A 22,156-nucleotide genomic window follows, 5' to 3' on the forward strand; every position below is an offset into this window, starting at 1 on the left:
AATCAGCTCCCTGGAAGCTCAAGCTGCACCCATGTGAGCCAGACACTGCACTAGGCGCTTCTGTGCGTGCTCTTCTGGGGACGCTCCCATGAGGTTAGTCTCAGATGAGCAGACTGAGGCTCACTACTGGAGGAACTAGAGAGGACCTTGGGGTTTTCTAGACTTTTCCTCCAGGCACTGGCACAGGCTCTATTATTGCCGCACACTGCGATCTTTGAAGAGCCTTCAACTGGGTGGCAGGAGACCCACATCTCACTCCCAGCTCTGTCCTCAGCTGGCTGTGGTCCTTGTTTGCAGTGTGCTTTTGGGCAGGTGACTTGCCTTCTCTGTGTTCTCCCTTGTGAGACGAAGTGGTGGAATTAGGAGGCTTTGGGGTCTTTAGCTCTGACACTGATTATCTGCTCTGCTACATTGATGATGAGGCAGAAGCCACCTCCCAGCACTCTCCCTACCCTGGGGACCACACATCCAGACCTCTGGCCCTCCTGTCCTGCCTTGTTACCACCCCCGCCACCCTCCAGCTAGCCAGCCAGCTTTGTGTGCCTCTCTGTGTCCTCCCCTGCCTCAGAGCCCAGGCCATGAGGCCTGTTGAGCATCTCACCCGTCCCATAGCCCAAGTCTGAGTGGGCCTGCTATCGCCTGAAGAGACATTGTGTTTGCTTCTCTTCATCCAGGTGAGCTCTGACCCCTCCATGTACATTGAGGTGGAGAATGAAGTGACGGCCGTGGGGGGTGTGAAGCTGAGCCGCTTGAAGTGTAACCGGGAAGGGAAGGAGTGGGAGACGGTGCTCACGAGCCGGATCCTCACTGCTGCCGGCAGCTGGTAAGGGTGAGGGTCTTCGCCCAAGCTGGCTTTTAATGTAAAGCAAGTACTGTGCTACTCTCTGTGGCACTGGGAAGTGGCCTGACTGAGGGAAGGATGCACTGCCCCGCATGTGCCAGCGCCCACAGAGGCCTACGCTGGGCCTTGCTCTGGGCTGGGCACGTGCATCTGTCCTCTCAGTCCCTGCAACGCCCAGTGAAGTTGACATCATTATCCCCCATTATAGGTAGGGAAACTGAGTCCTAGAGGGTCACCCAGGCCAGGATTTCCATTCAGGTGTTCCGATTCCCTTGTCTGGCCGGATTTCTGAAGTCTCAGGTTCCAGGCTAAGCTCTGCCTGGCTCTCTGATTTGGGCTGGTTCTTTCTCTGGACCCCAGATTTTCATCCAAGGAGGTTGTGGATTTCTCACTGTCCCAAAGTCCTGAGCCCTTTTGAGATTCTGTACTTTGAGGGAAGACCTTAAATCGGTGGTTAGTCACCCAGTGTCTTCCATGGGCTTTGGGGCTGTGGCCGGACCAGCGTCTTCCTCAGGTGCCTGCTGAGACTTAGGGCCCGCAGTCAGGACCACGTGTTCAATACTCTTAGGAGGTTTTACAAAGACAATCAGCTTAGATACGTGATTTAATTAGACCCTTAATCATCTATCATGAGGTTATATGTAAAATGCTTTCACAAGTGTCTGCAAACACTTGGCCTTCTGTCTTAGGTCAGGGTTCCCATGGGCCCTGAGAGAGTTCATGGTGTTGGGCCTAGAAGGAACGTCCATTCCGTTCTGCCCTCTTGTTCCCCCTCAAAATAAGTGGACTGGGCTCCCAATCCCAGGGACCTATGAAGTGCAAAGAGGCCCGAGTGCTAGGTGCCACCATGTCCTCTCTGCCCCTGGTCCCAAGGCAGGTGATGCACCCCAGCTGGGGGCAGAGGGATGTCAGCACAGCCTCCCACGTGATGACATGGCAGCTGCTAGAGAGGCTGGCTGAGGACCACCCAGGCTCAGTGAGCAGACCTGGTCCGCAGTGCCGCAGTGGGCTGGCTTCAGGAAAGCTCTGACCATCAGAGATGAGCAGACAGAATTCAGCTACAGAGAACCCCTGCTGCTGGCCCTGCTCCAGTAAGCCTTTATAAACAGAGAGACCTCACTGCCTCTCCCTTTCCAGCAGCCAGGAACAATGACTGGTTTGGAGAGGCACTTGGCAGAGCTGCCTCCTTAGCTGACCCTGCTGCGAGCCTGCTGCTCATGCAGACTGCTGGCGCCAGCTGAGCAGAACAGAAGAGACGTGGAGTGGGGCTCCAGGTCGTTTGCTGGGCCCAGGATCTGAGACTCTAGTCTCATCCTAGGCCTGTGGCTGGGGCCTCACCAGGGCCCTCACAGGAAAGTCAGCCTGCTGTGGGCCCGCCTGAGGGGTCTGGTGGCCACTCAGAGTGGAGATGTTTGACAGCACCCAAACACTTGCCCATGAAGCATTCCTTGCTCAGGGAGTGACAGGCCTCTCTCACCCTAACCATAAAGGCCTTCAAGGGCACAGCTGGTGTCCCCTGTGGAGATACACTCTGTCATTCCCACACTTCTTACGGCCTGTCTCAGCAGAGACCTTCTCAGGGCTAGCTTGGCTAGTCATATCCAGGAGACTGTCAAGTGGGTATTGTGTGGCCTCCTCTGACAAGTGAGGCGTGCTTCCTGGGTCACTGTCAGATGTGGTGGTCCTCCAAAGCACCTAGCCCCCTGAGACAGCATTAGCATGAGCTCAGAAAAGCTTGAGCGTGGCGGGGAGGAGAACATAGTCTTCTAATGAGAGGTCTCTGGGTCCGTCAGCCCTGTTTCCACCCCCTGAGCCAGTCTTCACCCATCCCTCTGCTGCCCCTGCTCAGAAGAAGGCCACATCAGGCACAGGGAAGCTGCACCTTGGGGCTGCTACCTCTGCCACAGCTCCTGACCCCCATGACACCTTTTCCCCCTGTGCCTTCTCAGTGATGTGGTGTGTGTCGCCTGTGAAAAGAGGATGCTGTCAGTGTTCTCCACCTGTGGTCGCCGCCTCCTCCCTCCCATCCTCCTGCCGTCCCCGATCTCCACTTTGCACTGCACGGGCTCCTACGTCATGGCGCTCACTGCTGCAGCCACACTGTCTGTCTGGTGAGAGGCAGGCCTGGGGTTGGGCGGGCTCCAACCAGGGTAGGATGGGGCTGTGTTGGTCCTCCTCCCTTCAGGGACAGGGAAAGCAGTGGAGGAGGCCACCCAGCAGACATGTCCTTGGGGTCTGCTTGCCTGGGGTCTTAACACCTGAGGAGACCCTGAGCAGTTGCACATTGCTTGTGCTGGCCGCCCCATGTGTGGGGAGAGAGGATGTGGAAGTGGAAGTGGGGCAAGCTCCCTACCCCTGCTGTCATCCTTACAGGAGCAAACCACATAACAAATCACAATGCCTAATTGCATGTGCCAGGCTCCTAATGTGGGTTCTTCTGAAATGGGATCTCAGCTGCCAGAGCATGGTCACGCTTCTCCCAGAGTCGGTGTAGCATTGGTGGCAAGCCCCATGGCTCTATTGCCTAGGCCCTCTGCTGTGGACTGTGGAGGGAATGGAGCAGCACATGGGGAGTGGATGCCACTTGCAGCCCAGAGCCCCTCTCATAGGAGGCCAGGACTGGGAGTGCACCAGGGACTATGGAGCAGGGGTCTGAGCACCGAGACATGTTCTGTTGCATTTACCCTGGCTGGTGAGTAAGCTATTCCCCGTCTCCCTCCTAGGGACGTTCACAGACAGGTGGTTGTTGTGAAAGAAGAGTCTCTACACTCCATCTTGGCAGGTAACCCCAGGCCTGGGCCGTCCCTGGTTGTCTGGTGGGGAGCAGGACAAGGTAGCTCAAGTCCCAGCTCTGATGGGAAGGGCCCCACTCTGTCTAGACAGAGAGTCAGGCTCTGGGCCAGACCGGGGTAGTCATTGTGTTGGGGGGTGCAGTCACATTGCAGGGGGATACACCCTCTCCCGGGGCACATTTAAATGGGTCCTTGAAAGGTGACGAAGAACCTGGTGGGTGGCAGTGAAAATAGCATGCACAGAGCAGAGCAATGACTCCCTGGTTGCTGAGGCAGCGTTAAGGTGCCTGTTCCTGAGACAATGCGAACCGTGGGTCAGGCTTCTCCTTTGGTGTACATGCATGCACTTGTTGATCAGAACACACCCAGAACCCATTTTTGTGGTGTCTCCCTAGGCAGTGATATGACAGTGTCACAGATCTTGCTGACACAGCATGGAATCCCAGTGATGAACCTGTCTGATGGGAAGGCATACTGCTTTAATCCGTCACTTTCTACTTGGTAAGCAAGCCATCCCCCAGCCCTGCCCCAAGGGAGAGTGTCCATCTGAGTTGGAGCCCAGATCAGCGAGCAAGGGCTCCCAGTTCTGGCCTGCTTCTCCTGGGAGTTGCACCCAGAGTGGAGGCTGGGCTTTGTCTGCTGGAGGAGGCAGAACTCAAACCTGCCAGTGCAGAACCTACTGTCCCTGTGGGCAGCCACTGGCCCACAGCCTCTCTGTGCTCAGAGCCCATGCACAGAGGTACTTTCCTTCTTCCACACTGTTCTCTGGGATTACTTTGTTTGGAATAGGCATTTGAAAATTTTTATGGTTGTCACTATATATTTCCACCCTGGCCTCCTGAGCTGTCATCAGCATAGGTGAGTTGCCTTCACAGGAGCCTTGCCAGCAGCGCTCGTCAATTTTTGTAGCTTAGGAGGAACCAAACAGCACTTCTCACTGACTTGGTGAATTAGTAAGATTGCACCATCACTCACCAAGTGTGATAGTCTGTACGTTTCCTCCGTCCATTTTGGAATTTGGAGCCCTGTCTGTATTTATAAAATGTCTTTATGTCAGAGGTCTTAACCCAGACATATGAAGCATGTGCATTGTGTACCAGCCATTCTGAGTTCTTTTCTTTTGTCTGCACCTTTGGTCTTGCAGACCTAAGCTAGCTACCTTCCAGCCTTTTTCTGTTAAGAGTTGTCGGGTATCAGTTTATCCTCACGCTGAGCTCTCTTTCTTGAGTTTAAAAAAAAAGAAAAACAACCCCAGAACACCGCACTCCCTACTCTTCCAAATTACAAAATTTTGTGTTTTATGTGTGATTACTGTAATAATGGAAACAAGCCAGTTATTTAAGAAGGGAAATGTTGACCCTTTGTATTTTGGACACATTTACAAAGGCACCCAGCTATTTTAAAAGTGTGTGAAGAATGTTTTCTTCACAAAGGTGTGAAGGGTCCAGAGAAGGTGAAGAGCTGAATGCCTGGGATGCTGTGGAAGCACAGGAAGGCTAGAGCCCTGGCGTTCCTCACAGCTCCCAAGGGTGGGGCCATGTGGGCCCCTGGGCAGGTGGGCATCCCTGGTATGCTTCACACACAGGCCCCCTGTCCCCAGGAACCAAGACCACAGGGCTGAAGTGTTCAGGGCAAGAGCTTTGTCGGTGACCTTCACTGTCATCCGTGTTCCTTTGTTATGAAACCTGTCTGGGAGGCGCCATATGCTAAGCATGCAGTGACACTCAGCCTCTGCTGGTGTTCTGGCAGTGGGTCACGTGGCACTTGCTCCTTGGTAACCTTGCCACCAGCCTCGTGTGGTGGACCTCCTGGTTTTTCTGAGCTCTGCTCTTGCCTTTGCCTCCCCAGGAACCTGGTTTCTGACAAGCAGGACTCCCTGGCCCAGTGTGCGGACTTCAGGAGCAGCCTGCCTCCCCAGGACGCCATGCTGTGCTCGGGACCCTTAGCCATAGTCCAGGGTCGTGCCACCACGTAGGTGACCCGAGTGCCGGGGGAGGTGGCCAGGTCATGTAGGCACAGTCCCACCCAGGCCAACTCTGACTGCCTGTGCCCTCTGCCCACCTGCTGCTCAGCACAGGCAGGCTGGGGGTGCCCTGAGCTGTGCGGTGCGCCCACGTTGGGTAATATCTCAGGGTGCTGGGACGCAAGCTCTATCACTTCAGGGCCTAGATGGTGATCTAAGGTGCTACAGATCATGGACATCCATGTTGGGCAGTTCTTTGAATGGGGGGAATGGACCACTGGCCTGTTACCTGAGGGACCTAGATGTCAGGTACAGAGTGGTCAGATCCACATGGGGTGCCAGAGGGCCAGGAGGCCGCTGGCTGGGACATGGGGATGGGTGAGCCAGCATGGAGTCTGACACCTGCCACCCTGCTGGCTCCTCACTGGAGCCCTGGGGTGCATGGTGGCAGCCTCCTGCCCCACACAGTGCCCACTGCCTCATGATGTGTGCTCTGCTGGTCTCTGCAGTTCAGGAAGGCAGGCGGCCCGGCTCTTCTCCGTGCCTCACGTGGTGCAGCAGGAAACCACCCTGGCCTACCTGGAGAGTCAGGTCGCGGCGGCGCTCACGCTACAGTCCAGCCATGAATACCGCCATTGGCTCCTCCTTTACGCACGGTACCTCGTGAACGAAGGTAAGGTTTCTGGGGGCCTGTCTGTCCTCCCGGGCCCAACTCAATCCCCGTCCCAACATGACCCTCCTGAAAGCCTGTGAATCAGGACAGAGATGCAGCGGCTTAAAGCTCCCTGCACTGTCCTTCCTCCCAGTCTCCCGTGGTCATCCCCAGAGGCCCTAGCCTCCTGCTCCCCTGTCAGCAAGGTGGGCCCTCAGCCTCCCATCTCCCAGCCTGAGCTGTGATCAGGGCAGCCCAGCAGATGCCCAGCCCCATGAAATGCTCGAGGACTTAAATGGAGTAGGCCTGAGGGCCAGGAAGATTAGCAGCGGGAGGGAGTGGGGGCAGAGGATGCATGGAAAGACAGTAATACTCCGAAGATGCAGATGCGGTGCTCAGACTCCTGCTGCCCTTCATACCCTTGGAGCATCAGTGGTCAGTGAGCCAGTCACCTTGGGGGAGGGTGTCTTCTGGCAGCATCCAGTGGGCCTGCATTTCTCTTCCTCCTCTCAGCCCCTCCTGCCCTAGAAGGGCTGGCCTGCTGTCCGGCGCCTCCCCATGACCCTCCAGCCCAGCTTTTCCTGCAAGAGCTCTCAGCAACCTATGCCCCCTCCCCCGGATGCGCCCCCACCCCCTGTTGGTCAGCAGAAAGCAAGGTGTGTTGGAAGAGGTGGCCGTTGTGTTTGTGGGGTGACCTCCAACAGCCTCTCATCCCTCTGCTAGGCGAGTGTGAGGTCATGCAGCCTTCCTCCTGCTTGAGCTTGGCCTCTGGGGCTGCGGCCTGGGGACTGCCCCTCTCAAAGCTCTGCCTGTGTCACCACACAGCCCCAGGGCTGGTTACAGAGCAGCCTCTTAGCCTTCTTGCTTTGCTTTTGACATCACTCTCCCCATTTTATTTATGATGTAGAGAAAAAAATTAAGTATAAAAAAGACAAGAAAAGAACACACTAAACGCCTACAAATGTATCTCCCAGAACTCGCATGTCATGTTGCCTCTGGTGATGTAATTGTCTATATATATATATACACCTCTGATGACAGCAAACATGGCTGACAGACTCAAAGCCCCTCCCACTCCCCAGCTGACTCCAGTAGGCAGTTTGATGTTTACTCTTCCCACCCAGTCTATGTGGTCACCAGCATGTATGGTCACCAACTTTTATAAATTGAATATTCCCAGGCCCTCACTTCTTTGCCAGGGTGCTCCACTCACATCTGGGCCTCACCCCCCACTCTCTGGGGGAAACCCGTCCTCTGGCTTCTCTTTGGTTTGCTTCATCCTGGGTGTTGATCAGAACTCACCCTGATGCCCTGCATAAAGCCACTGTCTCCTTGGGCCTGCACCCATTCATGGGATCCTTCCAACCCTTGCTTCTCATTCTCCATCTTCCACACATCTGTTCCAGTGTCCATACACAAGTCACCTCCTCTCTCCATCTCTTGCTTCCTCAACCATAAAAGGAGGACTCAAGGTTTAATTAAAGGGAGACCCCACTCATTTCTAAAACTCCTCAAATGCCAACTTCATCCTCTTGTTCTACCCTCATCTTTGGGTGATTTCATCCATTGCTTATGGCTTCAGCTGTCCTCAGTGCTGGCTGACCCCCCCAGATTCTGCCCGCAGCATTTCTGGCATTCCACCTGGCTGTGCCCATAACCCTTGAGTTGACAGGCCTGCACTTGCTTCTCTTGTCTCTGCTCAGTCACCGCTTCCTCAGTCTAAATTCATACCCTTGCCATCTCTTACCTCCTGAAGGCTCTTTCCTGACCCTGCTGATCTCCTCTCACACCAGCTGCCAAGGCATCTTCTCAAGCAAATCTGACTAGTCCAGTCCCCTCATTCCACAATTTCCCATGTTTTCCCAACACCTTGGGGAGTTTATCCCAGAGCCAACCACATCTCATTTTTCCTGGGGTCCAGCACCCAGAGGGGCTGCTACATATGTCGTCAAGGGAGCAAATGAGTGAGTGAGAATCTGTCATTATAGGTCTCAGTGCCCTGAAACCAAGAGACAGGCAATAGGCATTTTGCCCTTAATAGGCAATAGCATAAGGATTTGTTCATTCTGCTTTGATATACAACAACTTAGCATATTCTTGATTTTTTATTTCTTTTTGTAATGTGTTCCTATTTCTGTTTTGTTTTGTTTTGTTTTGTTGTTTTTTTCTGTAATTAGGGTTTGAATACCGACTTCGAGAAATATGCAAGGACTTACTGGGTCCGGTTCACTACTCCACTGGAAGCCAGTGGGAGTCAACAGTAGTGGTAGGTGCTGCTTTCATTCTTGCCGCAAGAGTTCTCTCATGAAAAGTGGAGGTGGAGATTTAAAAAATAAGCCAAAGTGCTTTGAAATTCTTCCTCATTAGACTCCTCCAGCACACCACCTTGGGTCCCAGCATCAGTGAGATGGTGAGATGCCAGCACTGCACGACCTGACAGGAGCTGGGCCCTCGGCTTCAGGCCTAGGGAGCACTCAGCTATGCGCCTGTGCTGAGGAAAGCTGCCTGCCCGGGCCTGTGGGTTTGTTCAATAGTGAAGATGAAAGATCCTTTCCTGCCTTCGTGGAGCTCACAGTCTGGTAGGGAGGCAGACATAAGCAAGTAAGCAATTCAGTCAACAAGATAGTTTTAGATTGTGCGTTATGCTAAGGAGGAAATAAGCAGAGCAACAAGACAAGCATGCCTGGGAAAGAGTGTCCAGGGAAGACCTCGGAAGAGCACTTTTTGGATGAACGCAAGGGTAAGATTGAGCCAGCTCTGCAGAGACCTGGGGAGAGTTTCCTGGTAGAGGTGATAGTAAATGCAGAGGGCTTGGTACATCGAGGCTGTTGCGGCTGGAACATAGTGAGTAGAGGAGAGGGCGGTGTCCAATGAGGCAAGAGAAATGAGCAGGAAGTAGATTGTGGAGACCTTGTGAGGAGCTGGAGTTTTAGTCTCAGCAGCAGGAACTCTTGCAGGAGTTTGAGCAGAGGTGACATGAAATGACAGAAAGCCAGTCAGGGCTTGCTTTTTGCGGCGGTTCCGGCAAAAGATAAGGTGACTTGGATCAGTGTGATGGCCATGGAGAAGGGAAAGGAGACAGATCCAAGATGTATTTTAGAGGCAAGACTTGGTATGTGGGTAGTGGGATATGGAGTAGATGAGGAAAAGAGAAGAATGAGCATGTGGTCACCTCCAGATTTTTTGGCTTGCACAGGTTGCCGCTAGTGCATTGACTGAGTTGGGAAAGGAGAAAGGAGCAGGTTGGTGAGGGATGGGAGAAGTTGTGGATCCCAGAGTTAGCTGCAAATACTGGTGGAGTACCTTCTCTAGCCAGGCGTCGTCTAGGTACAGGGCGGGCAGCAGGAGCAAGGCCCACTGGGCCCTGCCCTGTGGATCTACATTCTCGTGGAGAGAGGCAGATTCAAAACAAATGAGCAAGTACAGATAATGTGTTGGGTGGGGGTGGGCACTGTGAACAAAACTAAAGAGGACAGGAGGATACAGAGTACTGGCAGGATGATTGAGGAAGGCTTGACTGAGCCAAGACCAGAAAAGATGAGGGGTGAAGCCCTGCAGATATTTGAGGGAAGAACATCATGCAGCAGGAACAGCAAGTGCAAAGGCCCTGAGGTGGGAGGGCTTGCAGTGTAAAAGGAGCAGCTGAGCAGAGTGGTGATGGGAGGAGTAAAGACTGGAGGGTCAGTCCTCACAAGGCTCTGAAGGCCTTGGTGTGTACTTGGCTTCCTCTATTTTTCATTCCATTTTTATTTTGTTGCAATAAATCCTAATTTGATTGGCTACTAGAATCCTAGGTTCAAAATCAATTTCCCTTAGAGCTTTGAAAGAATAAAAATGCCACAGACTTTTAACATCCACTATTGTTGCTAAAAACTCTGTGGCAAATCTGATTTCCATTGCCTTATAAGTTCTTTTGGAATCCTCTCTTGGTGTTTTGAAGTTTTGCAAAGCTCTAAGTCTTTGTCTTTCTTTCATTCTGTGGATTGTCCTGTGTTCCTTTTGATTGTACCTTCCCTTCCATTTTTCCCATCATCAGGGAAATGTAATGGCTTCTCTTTTTAGAAATTGAAACATAGTTTCAATTCTCCTCCAGATTTTCAATTTAGTCTTTTACCTGCTTGAGCATAGGAAGCTTCGTTACTTTATTTTAAAGATGTATGTCTGATAGTTCTAGTATTGGGTGCCCTTGTGTATCTGCTTCTATTTCCTATAAATATTTCTGCTGGTTTTCATTCATATTGTCTTATCTCCTTATGTGCCTGGTTATTTTTGCCTGTCTGCTGGAAATAATACTAAAACAACTGTTTGTAGAAGTAGTTCAAGATCAGAGAGCACTTTTACTTGCGGCTGCCAGCTCTTGAGGCACCAGCTCTGCAGGATCCCCTTAGGCAGTTCAGGCATCAAGGTTTTTCTGGGCTACCTGGCGACTCAAAGCTGCACACTAGTTGGTGCAGGAGCTGGTTTATTGCCAGTTTACCTTTATTCTAGGGTGCATCCCTTTGGGGTGTCAGCACAAAGGAGGGGTGATTTACCAGGGACCCCACTTTTCATGTGCCCTAGGCCCTCAAGTTTGGCAGAAGCTCTGCTCAGCCTCCTCATCAATAAATGTTCCCAAGGCAAAGCCATCTATCTCTGGATTTCTACCTTCCCCCCACCCTGGCTCAGTCCTTCATCACTAGCACGTTAGCTCTCTGAGGTCTGTTTCTATTTGTCCAGCTTTGTCTGCTGTCTTCAACGGGAGAGGTGGTTCTGGATTACCTGCGAAGTAGAGCTATTTCCCCCCGCACACCTCACCTCCAGGGCAGCCTGATAGACTGTCGGCTTGAGTGGGAGACAGGTAGGCACGTGCCCAGACATCCTCTCCCACTGGACAGGTTGTGGGGCCTTACTCTGTGACCAAGCTGTCACTCTGGGAACCTCAGCCTGAGAGGTCAGCCAGAGCTCTACACAGTAGTTCTCTGTCGCAGCCTGAAAGTAAGCGCTCCAGGCCAATGTGCTGCAGGGGGAAGGGGGCACAGACAGGTCACCAGTTAATGACCATGTGCTCTCCTTTCCCCCTTCTTTCTGCTGGTTGTTTTTGCCAGCTCTAAGCAGGACATGTCACTGGGGATTTGCCCAGGAGCACTCTGTGGCTCCCTTCCCAGGGGCACCATCAGTATGGTCCCACCTGCTTTCCACCTTCTGTCAACTGCCTGAAATAGCTGATCTGCTCAAATCATGACAAATGCTTTTAGCTGCAGGTAATTGATACCCCATCTAATGGTGGCTGAAATAGTTTTTTTTCTCTCCTCCAAATAAGTCTTCTGGAGGTACGTGATAGCCTGTATCTCGGTGATTCTCCTGGCCTTTCCCTCGTGATCACAAGGTAGCTGTCATATCCAAGTTCAAGGAAGGAAGATAGGAGCGAGCCAGTACCAGCAACATCCACCTCTCTTACCAGAAAAAGAAAAGCTTTCCCAGAAACCAGTCCGTGCCTTACAGGCAACCAGCAAATCACTTGGGCACCCCTGTTGCAAGGGAAGCTGGCAAAGCGAGCAGTAAAGAGTATGTAGGAGAAGAAGTCTTGGTGTGGGTGTGGACATAGGCAGCTCCGGCAGTCTGCCACATCCCTTCCTGGTCTCAGCACTATTCTGAATTTATTCCTTCTTTTTTTTAACCTTTTCACTGTCTCTTCATTTAGATATTGGGGCAGAGGAGGTGAGCTGAGTATGAGCCCTCTGTTCTCTTGTTGAGTTTCTTTGTGAACACTTTTGTGATGAGAATTGGTCATTCAAATGGAACTGGTCCTCAGGATGGCTGGAAAATGGAGCTGTGGGTGGAGGGTGAACTTCCACTAGCAATGCTGACTCAGCAGCCCTCCCAGGAGGCTTATTAGGAAGGCATCATTTCATATGTTCAAGAGCCACTTGTATATCCCTTTTTTGAAGTCTGCTGAAATATTTTATTGTCATTTGTTTTTCTCATTGGTTTGTAGGAATTCTTTATATATTGGGAAAATTACTCTGATATGGGCTGCCACTGTGCCTCAGGAGATCCCAAAGATCGAGGCTTGTTTCCCTCAAGAATCACAGTGTGCACAGGAGAGAGACAAGAAGCAGAGGGTTGGGGCACTAAGTAACCATCCTTCAGGTACCTGAACTCTGTGCTGGCCACTGTCTCCTCAGGCAGACCCTGCTCTTGGGAAGCCTCCCTCTGTCAAGGTCTTCGCTGTGGACCTTGACTCTGGCCAGAAAGGTGGTGATGAGCTATGTCCCAGGCTTCTGCCTGCAACAGTGGGGAGTATCATCCATTACTGAGAGCCCCGGGTGGGAGGTGGTACTTGGTAGCTGTTGGTATTGACACCAGCCTTCAGGCCAGAGGGCAGATCGTCTTGCAGCTTGCCCCTGGTGGCACAGGAAGGCAGAATATTTTGCATTTTTTATAGCAATTTACTTCATTCCCTTTCATTTTTTTTAATAGAGGTTTTCAGTTTTATAATTTTAAAATTTATTTTAAATTTGTTTTGAATGGTAATATAGTCACATAGTTCAAAAATTTACAGGTATAATAATTTTGAAATAAGATTTGAGGTCAAGAAGTATGAGACCTCCTACTTTTATCTTATTTTTCAGGATTATTCTGGCTATTCAGGGTCTCTTGAGATTCCAAATGAATTTTAGGATGGATTTTGCTATTTCTGTGAAAAATACCATTAGGATTTTGATAGCACATTAAATCTATAGATCACTTTGGGTGTTATTGACATCTGAACAATATTAACTCTTCCAATCCATGAACATGGGATGTTTTTCCATTTATTTGTGTCTTCTTAATTTCTTTCAGTAATGTTTTATAGTTTTCAATGTACTAGTCTTTCACATTCTTGGTTAAGTTTATTCTTAAGGATTTTATTCTTTTGGAGGCTATTGTAAATGGAATTGTTTTCTTAATTTCCTTTTCAGATTGTTTCTTGTTAGTGTATAAAAATGCAACCAGTTTTTGTGTGCTGATTTCATATTCTGCAAATTTGCTCAGTTCACTTATTAGTTCTGACAGGTTTTTTGTGGAATCTTTAGGGTTTGATGTAAGATCATGTTGTCTGCAAACAGAGATAAATTTACTTCTTCCTTTCCAATTTAGATGCCTTTTATTTGTTTTTCTTGCCTCAGTGCTCTGGCTAGCATTTCCAGTACTATGTTGAATAGAAGTGGTGAAAGTGGGCATCCTTGCCTTGTTCCTAACCTTAGAGCAAACACTTTCCATCTTTTAACCTTGAGTATGATATTAGCTGTGGGCTTGTCATAGATGGCCTTTATTATATATTATATTTATCATATCATATTGAGATAGCTTTTTCTATTACTATTTTGTTGAGTGTTTTTATAATGAAGGGTGTTGAATTTTGTCAAATGCTTTTTGTGCATCAATTGAGATGATCTTCTGGGATTTTTTTCCTTTCATTCTATTAATGTGGTGTATTACATTGATTTTAGTTTTTTCGTTTGTTTTTTTATTGTGGTTGTAATAGCTTATAACGTAGCGAAATTTCAGTTGTACATTATTGTTTGTCATATACCATATATGCCCACCAAGTATGCCCCTTCACCCCTTGTGCCCACCCTCCACCCACCTTCCCCAGTAACCACTAATTTGTTCTCTTAGTCCATAAGTTTGGTGATGTTCCACATACGAGGGAAATCGATTGATTTTAGTTTATTGAATCATCCTTGCATTCCAGGAAATCTCACTTGGTCATACTGTATAATCCTTTCAATTTGCTGTTGAATTCTCTTTGCTAGTTCAGGACTTTTGCATCAGTTTTCACAGGGATATTGGTCTGTAGTTTTCTTTTCTTGTAGCGTCTTTGTCTGGCTTTGATATCAGGGTAATGCTGACCTCATAGAATGTATTTGGAAGAGTTGACTCCTCTTCAGTTTTTTGAAAAAGTATGTGGAGTATTGTTAATTCTTCTTTAAATGTATGGCAAAATTCACCAGTAAAGCCATCTGGTCGGTCCTAGGCTTTCCTTATAGAGAGGTTTATGACTACTGATTCAATCTGCTTGCTAATTATAGGTCTGTTCAGATTTTCTATTCATGATTCAGTCTTGATAGATTGTGTGTTTCTAGGAATTTGTTCATTTTATCTAGGTTATCCAATTTGTTGATGTAGGATTGTTCATAGTATTCTCTTATTATCCTTTTTATTGTTGTGGCCATCAGTTGTAATGTCCCTATTTCATTTCTGATTGTCATTGTTTGAGTCTTCTCTCTTTTTTTCTTAGTCCCTCTAGCTAAAAGTTTGTCAATTTTGATGACCTTTTCAAAGAATTCATTTTTGGTTTCATTATTTTCTCTACTGATTTCTATTCTCCACTTTATTTATTTTCACTCTAATATGTATGATATTCTTGCTTCTGCTTGCTTTGGATTTAGTTTGCTTTTATTTTTCAAGTTTCATAAGATGGAAGGTTGTGTTATTGGTTTGAGATCTTTCTTCTTTGTAGATTCTTAACACTATAAATTTCACTCTAACCAGTGCTTTTCCCGCATCTCATAATTTTTGGTGTGTTATGTTTTCATTTTCATTTGTCTCAAGATAGTTTCTAATTTCCTTTGTGATTTCTTTAAATCACTGGTTATTTAAGAGTGTGTTGTTTGATTTTCACATGCTTGTGAATTTTTCAGTTTTCCTTCTACTTTTGATTTCTAGTTTCATTCCATTGAGATTAGAAAAGATATTTTTATGATTTCAATCTTTTAAAACTTATCGAGACTTGTTTTGTAGCCTAACATATGATCTGTCCTGGAGAATGTTCCATGTGCACTTGAGAAGAATGTGTATTCTTCTGTCATTCAGTGGAGTGTTCTCTAGATGTCTGTTAGGCCCAGTAAGTCTGTATTGTTTTTCAAGTCCTTTTTTTCCTTGTTGATCTTCTGTCTGGTTGTTCTGTCCATTATTAGAATGGGATATTGAAGTCTCCAACAATTATTGTGGAACTGTTTGTTCCTCCTTTCAATTCAGACAATGGCTGCTTCATATATTTAGGGGCTCTGATGTTTAGTGCGTATATGTTTATAACTGCTGCATCTTCTTGGTGAATTGATCCTTTTATCATTGTACAGTGTCCTTCTTTGTCTCTTGTAACAGTTTTTGACGTAAAATCTATTTTGTCTGATGTTAACTTAACCAACCCTTCTCTATTTTGGTTACTGTTTACAAGGGATATCATTTTCTATCCTTCCACTTTCAACCTGTGTGTCCTTAGATCTAAAGTGAGCTCCCTGTAGGCAGCATATAGTTGGATCCTGCTTTTCTTATCCACTTTGGGGAGTTTAATCCAGTTACATTTAAAGTAATTGCTAACAGGTAAAGATTTAATATTGCCATTTTGTTATTTATTTTCTGGATGTTTTATAGCTTTTTTCCTCCCTCATTTCCTTCCTTACCATCTTCCTTTGTGTCTAGTTGATTTTTTTAGTGTCATGTTTTGATTCCCTCATTTTCTTTTGTGTATATTCTACAGATATTTTCTTTCTGGTAACCATGGAGATAACAAAAACATTCTAAAGTTATAACAATCTATTTTAAACTAATAGCAATTTAATTTTAACTGCATACCAAAAAAATTGCATACTCCTTTACAGGTCTTCTCCCCCACTTTATGTTATTGAAATCACAAATTATATCTTTATGTATTGTGTAACCATTAACATGGATTTATGATTTCTTATGCTTTTGTCTTTTAAATTCTGTAAAAGAATAAAAAATGGAATTACCAAACAAAATTACATATATATATTATACATACATATATTATATAAAATGGGTTTTTATCTTTGTTCATATATTTACCTTTACCAGAGAACTTTATATTTTATTTTGTGTATTGTCCTTTCATTTAAACTTGAAGGACTGCTGTTGGCATTTCTTGAAGGGCTGATCTAAATAGTAATGAACTCCATCAGTTGTTATTTATCTGAGACTGTCTTAATTTCTCCCTTGTTTTTGAAGGATAGTTTTACTGGATATAGTATTCTCAGATGTCAGTTTTTCTTTCAGCTCTTTAAATATGTCATTCTCCTGCCTTCTGGGCTTCAATGTTTCTGCTGAGAAATCCACTCATTATCTTATTGAAAGATCCCTTTTACTTAGTGGGTCACTTTCCTACTTTCAAGATTCTCTCTTTGTGTTTGACTTTCCACAGTTTGATTATAATGTCTCACAGTATGGGTTCCTTTGGGTTTTTCCTACCTGGAGTATTTGTTGAGCTGCTTGGATTTGTAGGTCCATCTTTCCTCAAACTTGGGAAGTTTTCAGCCGTTATTTTTCCAAATAAGCTATCTTCCCCTTTCTCTCCTTCTTATCCTTTTGGGACTTGCATAATGCTTATGTTGGTCTGCTTGATTGTGTCCTGTTAGTCCCTTAGGCTGTTTTCACTTTTCTTCATTCTATTTTCTAATTGCTCTTCAGACTCAATAATTTCAAATAACCTGACTTCAAGTTCACTGATTATTTCTTTTGTAAACCGTTGGAGTTTCCTGTTGAACCCCTCTAGTGAATTTTTCTATTAGTTATTGATTTTGAGCTCCAGAATCTCAGTTTGGTTCTTTTTGATAATTTTGATCTCTTTGTTAATATTCTCATGTTGTTCACATATTGTTTTCCTGATTTCATGTAGTTGTCTGTGTTCTCTTTCCCCATATTTAAGACAGTTCTTTTAAAGTCTTTGTCATGTAAGTTCCAAGCTAGTATTTCTTTAGGGTCAATTTCTGGAAATTTATTTTTTTCCTTTGAGTGGGCCATGTTTCCCTGTTTCTTTGTATGCCATGTGATCTTTTGTCGAATCCTAGGCATTTGAAAAAAGCAACCTTCTTTCAGTCTTTGCAAACTGGCTCCAACTCAGCCCGTCCTGAAGGCTCTTGGTCCTCTCAGTCCTTTTCTGGGGATACGTCTTTCCCAGGCTTTTGCATGTGCTTTTTGTCCATTTCCTCATATACATGGCTACTTTTAAATGTTTTAATTTCCCTGAAAGTCTCACTTCTGCTTCTATCCACAACCTTAGATGTTCTCTTGTATTCTACCCATAATCTCTTGCCCCTAGGCACCCATGGGTGTGCAGTTCCCCTGCAGCTCTCACACGCCAGTGTCCACCACTACCTTTTGCAGCCTCCATTCTGATATCCAAGCTATGTCACTATTCCCATCAGCACTCTCCATTCAGTTAGATTTTCTTTAATGCCTTTCCAGAGCATTTTATAATTTTCAGCACAACGACCATGCACATCTTTTATTAGATTTATTCTTAGACATCATAATTGTAGCTATTCTAAATGATATATTGTTTTATTTATGTTTTCTCATTGTTCATTGGTGTTGCATATAATGCATTTGACTTTGATATGTTAGTCACCAGCCATCTTTCCACAGCATTTCTATTATATTTTATTAATTTGTGAATAGTTTTGTGTTTTCCATGTGGAGTAAGCAATCAAGTCATCTCAAGTAATTATTTTATTTCCTATTTTCCAATTTTCATGTTTTTAGTAATATTGAAACCTATTAATATAGTAAATTATTCATTTTCTAATATTAAATTCTTGCTTTGCTGGATAAACCCAACTCTGTCATTACTTTCTTTTATTTATTCACTGTTAGAATTGCTTGCTAATAATTTGTACATCTGATTTTGTGGGTGAAATTGGTCTGGGAGTTTTCATTCTCATGCCTGTCCTTATCCGGTTTTAGAATCGGGGTTATATTTGCCCCACAGAATGTGTTTGGCAGTAGTTCCTCCTTTTCCGTTCTCTGAGTTTATATAACATTGGAAAAATGTTCTTTGGAAGTTTCTTAGACCTCAGTTTAAAAATCTAGTATACCTGATCTTTTCTTTGTGGTAAGATTTAACTCCTATTTTCTATTTCTTTTGAGTCAGTTTAGATAAATTATATTTTTCTAAGAGTTAGTACATTTTCTTTAAATGTTCAGATTTGTTTGGATAAAGTTGTTGATAGTACTCATGTCTTATCTCTTCTATATATGTAGTTATGTCTTTTTTTTATTTCTAATATTATTTCTTTGAGCTTTCTCCCTTTTCTTTGATTAATCTTGCAAGAAGTTTGTCTTTTTAGCCTTTTCAGAGAAATGACTTTTGTCTTTATTCATCTGTTCTGTTGAATGTTTTCAGTTTCATCAATTTCAATTCTTTGTTGTCATTTTCCTTCTGCTTTTTAAAAATGTGTTTTCTGATGTCTTTTTCTTTTTTTTCCTGTGTTGGACTCTTGGGTCATTGTTTGTCGTTTGTTCATGTTCTCTAATATACCCTGTTCTATGTTTGTAAATGTCCCTGTATAAGCCCCACGTTTGCTGCATCCCACTAGTTTTGCAGTATTTGGGTTTTTTATTACCATTTACTTGTAAGTCATTTTTAATTTCAATTAACTAACATTAAGTTAATTAATTACTAGATTTACTAATTGATCCGTGAGTTTTACTCAGTTGAGTTTTAGTTAGAGAACATTATCTGCATCAGGGACTGGGCAGGCCCTGCCCCACCTCAGGGTTGTCAGATTTTTTCCATCAGGACCAGAGAGTAAACATTTCAGGCTTTGCAAACCCATATGATCTCTGTTGCAGCTACTCAGCTCTGCCGTTGTAGCATGATATATAAACAAACGCACAGGCGTGGCTGCATTTCAATAACATTACTTACACAGATAGACAACAGGCTGGCTTTGGCCCATCCCAGACCTGTAATCTATATGATACCTGTCATTTTGTTGAGGTTTGCTTTTAGAGCAATTTTTCATATTTGCATGTGCACCAAAGAAGAATATGTGTTCTCTAGTTGTGCGTAGCTCACTCTGTGTCTGTCCGTTAGGTCCTGTTTACTAAATGTTCATTTTGAGTTACCTGAATCTGCAGATTTTTGCCTTTCTGACCCATCCCTCATTAAATGTGTATTGAAATCTTCCTGTGAGGGTGGTTTTGTCCCTCTTTTGATTCTGTCTTCCCCCATTGTCTCCAAGTCTACTTTGTCTGATCATTGTAAAATATTAGCTTTCTTTATTTTGTGATTTACTAACGTGTCTTTCTCCATCTTTAACTTTTGCCCTTTCTATATCCATGTTTCTGTTTCTTGCCAATATCATGTGGATGGCTTTTGTTTTATCCAATCTGACAAGCTGTTTTTTCATCACCAAGTTTGAACTATTTACATTTTTTGTTTTCTTGCTTTTTTAAGACGAACATAAACTCTAGCGAAAGAGTTGATCTCATTGCTTTCCATACCTCTTTTAGCATCGCCTAGATTTATCTCTTCTTACTTTGAGTATTTCCTCCAAAACATTTTCAGGGTGCATCTTTCCTGCAGCAAATCTTCTGAGGTCTTAGAAACCTAAGAATATATTTTATTTCACCCTTTTATATGGTAACTGTTTGGGTAAAAATAGTAGGTGATAAGGTTTTTTTCTAATATATTAAAAATACTATTTTATTGTGAATCTTGCTATCTCTTCCTTTGTAGGTCATATGCTCTTGTTCTTTAGAAATTTTCAGATTTTTTCTTTCTTTGATATCTGAAAATTCTGTATATTTCATTCTAATGTGTCTGAATATCAGCTTTTCCATATCTTACTTGATCAGCACTCAATGGAGCCTTTCAACCAAAAGCCATTTTTTTCCTTAATTATGTGAAATCCACCTATATTATTTCTTTAAATATTTCCTCAGTTCTTCGGGACCCATTATGTAGATGTTGGGCCCATCTCCTGTCCTCCATCTACTTTTGCTTTTTCTATACTGTTTCTCCTATTGCAGTTTCCCCTCTGCGTGCCTCCCTGCTTGATCCTGGGCTGCTGGCTCAAGCTGACTCCCCCTCCCCGACTTGGTTTTCAGCAGTGTCCATTCTGCTAATCCCGTCTCCTTCAACCACTGTCTTGCTCAAGCGTAATATCTGCACTTGGTTCTTTTCTGTAATTCCTCGTCATGGTACCATACTTATTTTAACAACTTGGGCCTTCTCTTCCAGTGGTCAGTGTTGTTGGTTAGGTGCTTTCCCTTTGCAACAGCTGTGCTTCTCGGGGGTCTGTGTAGTGGAGACCCTGCCTTGCTGTATATCTTGCAGAAGGGCCCAGGCCGACCATGAAGCTAGTGCACCCAGTCGTGGAGGAGGTGTGGGGTAGAGCCAAGGGCACAGCCCCCAGGACTGTAAAGCCAAGAGCAGTCACTGCTCCTGAGGCACCTCCTCGCCCCTGGGCTTGACCAGGCCCCTGGGGAGCATCTGTGTGTGAGGGAGAAGCCCCTTCTTGATGCCATCCACCTGTCCCTCTGCCCTGATATCCTACTTCCATCCTGCTCTGGAAGGCCAGGCTACTGTGGCCATTGACCAGTGCACGGAAAGGCCAGCGGTGACTATGCCAGCAGACTTAGGGGACATGGAAGAACAGAACCTACCCTGGTTTTCTCTGCCATATCTTTGCACTGTGTCCTTCCGCTGTGCCCTGTCGCTCCACCCCATATGCTGCAGACAGCCTTTCAGCTCTCCCAGTGCTTCCGAGTATGCAGAGAAATTGTTCTCATCCATCTGTGGTCTCTCTAGGGTGTTCCTGGGGGTCAGATGGGCAGACACAAGGGTCTCTGCCAGGCCAGGGAAGCCCCCCACAGTCTAGTCTCCTCACTGACACACTCAGCTATTTCTCCTGTTTCCACAGGGTCTGCGGAAGAGGGAGCTGCTGAAGGAGTTGCTGCCAGTCATCGGGCAGAACCTCCGCTTCCAGCGCCTCTTCACCGAGTGTCAGGAACAGCTCGACATTCTGAGGGACAAGTAGCCTGCCCAGGCCAGCCCTGGCTGACGCAAGGGCAAGGCCACACTCTCACCGCTGATGACACACAGGGCCGCCTCACACCTCATCAGGCTACAGTAGGACGGGGAAACACTGGCAGGAGATGGGCTGTCCTGCACCAGCGTCGGCCCAGCTCCCTTGGCGGACTTCCCCTCTGTCCTGGGCCTGTTGCTCCATTGGAAGGGAGCAGCTCTGCCCACAACTCATCCCTCCCTCCAGGACCCCTGTGCAGAGCTGGGGCTGGGGCTCTGCTCTGCTGCCCTGGGCTCGGTGAGGCGCTCCCAGGCCTGCCATCTCCAGCACGGTCCCGAGGTGGACACTAGCCTCTGCCGCTGCAGGCGCTGTGCTGCTTCAGCTATGACGAATGAGCCATTTGTGAACGAGAACCCTGAAACGTTAGGGTATTATGCAGTCAGTAGACTGACCCGAGACCTATGTAAAAGGAAAGGCTATTCCCACACACGGACTATTTTTGTACTAGAATTTGCTAACTTGTAATATGGAATTTTCCTTTCAGCCAATAATCAGGATTTCCCTATAAGTCACTTGGACATTGGTCACTTGTAGGAAATTTAAACTCTAATTATGACAGCTACGTTGAAAAATAATTGTACTGAAATTAACTTGTCTATCTTCATTTGGTTTTAATTTTTAAATGTTTGTAAAAAGAGACTGTTTTTTGGGGGATGGGGCAGAGGGTGGGCGATTTCTTTTGTAAGTATAAAATAAATGAACACACATTGGATACCAAATCATCCTGGCTTCCCTTGCCTTTTCCTTCTGACTTCCACCTTCCTGCCATCTGTGGACCCTTGTCCTAAAGTGGGCAGTGGCAGAACATCAGAGCCAGAGGGATCTTGGCCCCCAGCCCTTCACGCAGATACTCGTTTTGCAGCAGGGTGGCTACGCCCTGGTCGTGCAGCATCTCAGGCTGACCCGGGGCCGGTGGGGAGGCCACCTTGCACATATCTTCTCCCAAGCCAGACATCGAGGCCCTTAGTTCTGGCTGCACTGTGCACCAAGTCCCTGATCCTGCTGTGCACCAAGGGCTGCAGCTGACTTGCCAATTTCCTGGAGGGAAGTCAG

General features: G+C 46.2%; 1 protein-coding gene across 16 annotated transcripts in view; it reads left to right on the forward strand.

The window, feature by feature from the left end:
• Positions 1 to 21,825, forward strand: part of HIRA (histone cell cycle regulator) — a 90,911-nt gene extending 69,086 nt beyond the window's left edge. For 5 of the 16 annotated variants that reach the window (XM_070628121.1, XM_070628122.1, XM_070628125.1 and 2 more), the window contains 9 exons: positions 675 to 823; positions 2,791 to 2,952; positions 3,565 to 3,623; positions 4,029 to 4,134; positions 5,482 to 5,604; positions 6,106 to 6,269; positions 8,426 to 8,514; positions 10,965 to 11,085; positions 20,939 to 21,825. In XM_070628121.1, the coding sequence (XP_070484222.1) occupies positions 675 to 823; positions 2,791 to 2,952; positions 3,565 to 3,623; positions 4,029 to 4,134; positions 5,482 to 5,604; positions 6,106 to 6,269; positions 8,426 to 8,514; positions 10,965 to 11,085; positions 20,939 to 21,393 (1,428 nt within the window). In that variant the 3' untranslated portion in view covers positions 21,394 to 21,825. Of the gene's footprint in view, positions 1 to 674; positions 824 to 2,790; positions 2,953 to 3,564; positions 3,624 to 4,028; positions 4,135 to 5,481; positions 5,605 to 6,105; positions 6,270 to 6,761; positions 7,166 to 8,425; positions 8,515 to 10,964; positions 12,378 to 20,938 lie in introns of those variants that run through there. The other 11 variants (XM_070628128.1, XM_070628136.1, XM_070628135.1 and 8 more) reach the window with 4 other exon arrangements.
• Positions 21,826 to 22,156: the final 331 nt, after the last annotated feature.

Source organism: Equus przewalskii, chromosome 7, assembly GCF_037783145.1.
Source record: "Equus przewalskii isolate Varuska chromosome 7, EquPr2, whole genome shotgun sequence".
Lineage (NCBI taxonomy): Eukaryota > Metazoa > Chordata > Mammalia > Perissodactyla > Equidae > Equus > Equus przewalskii.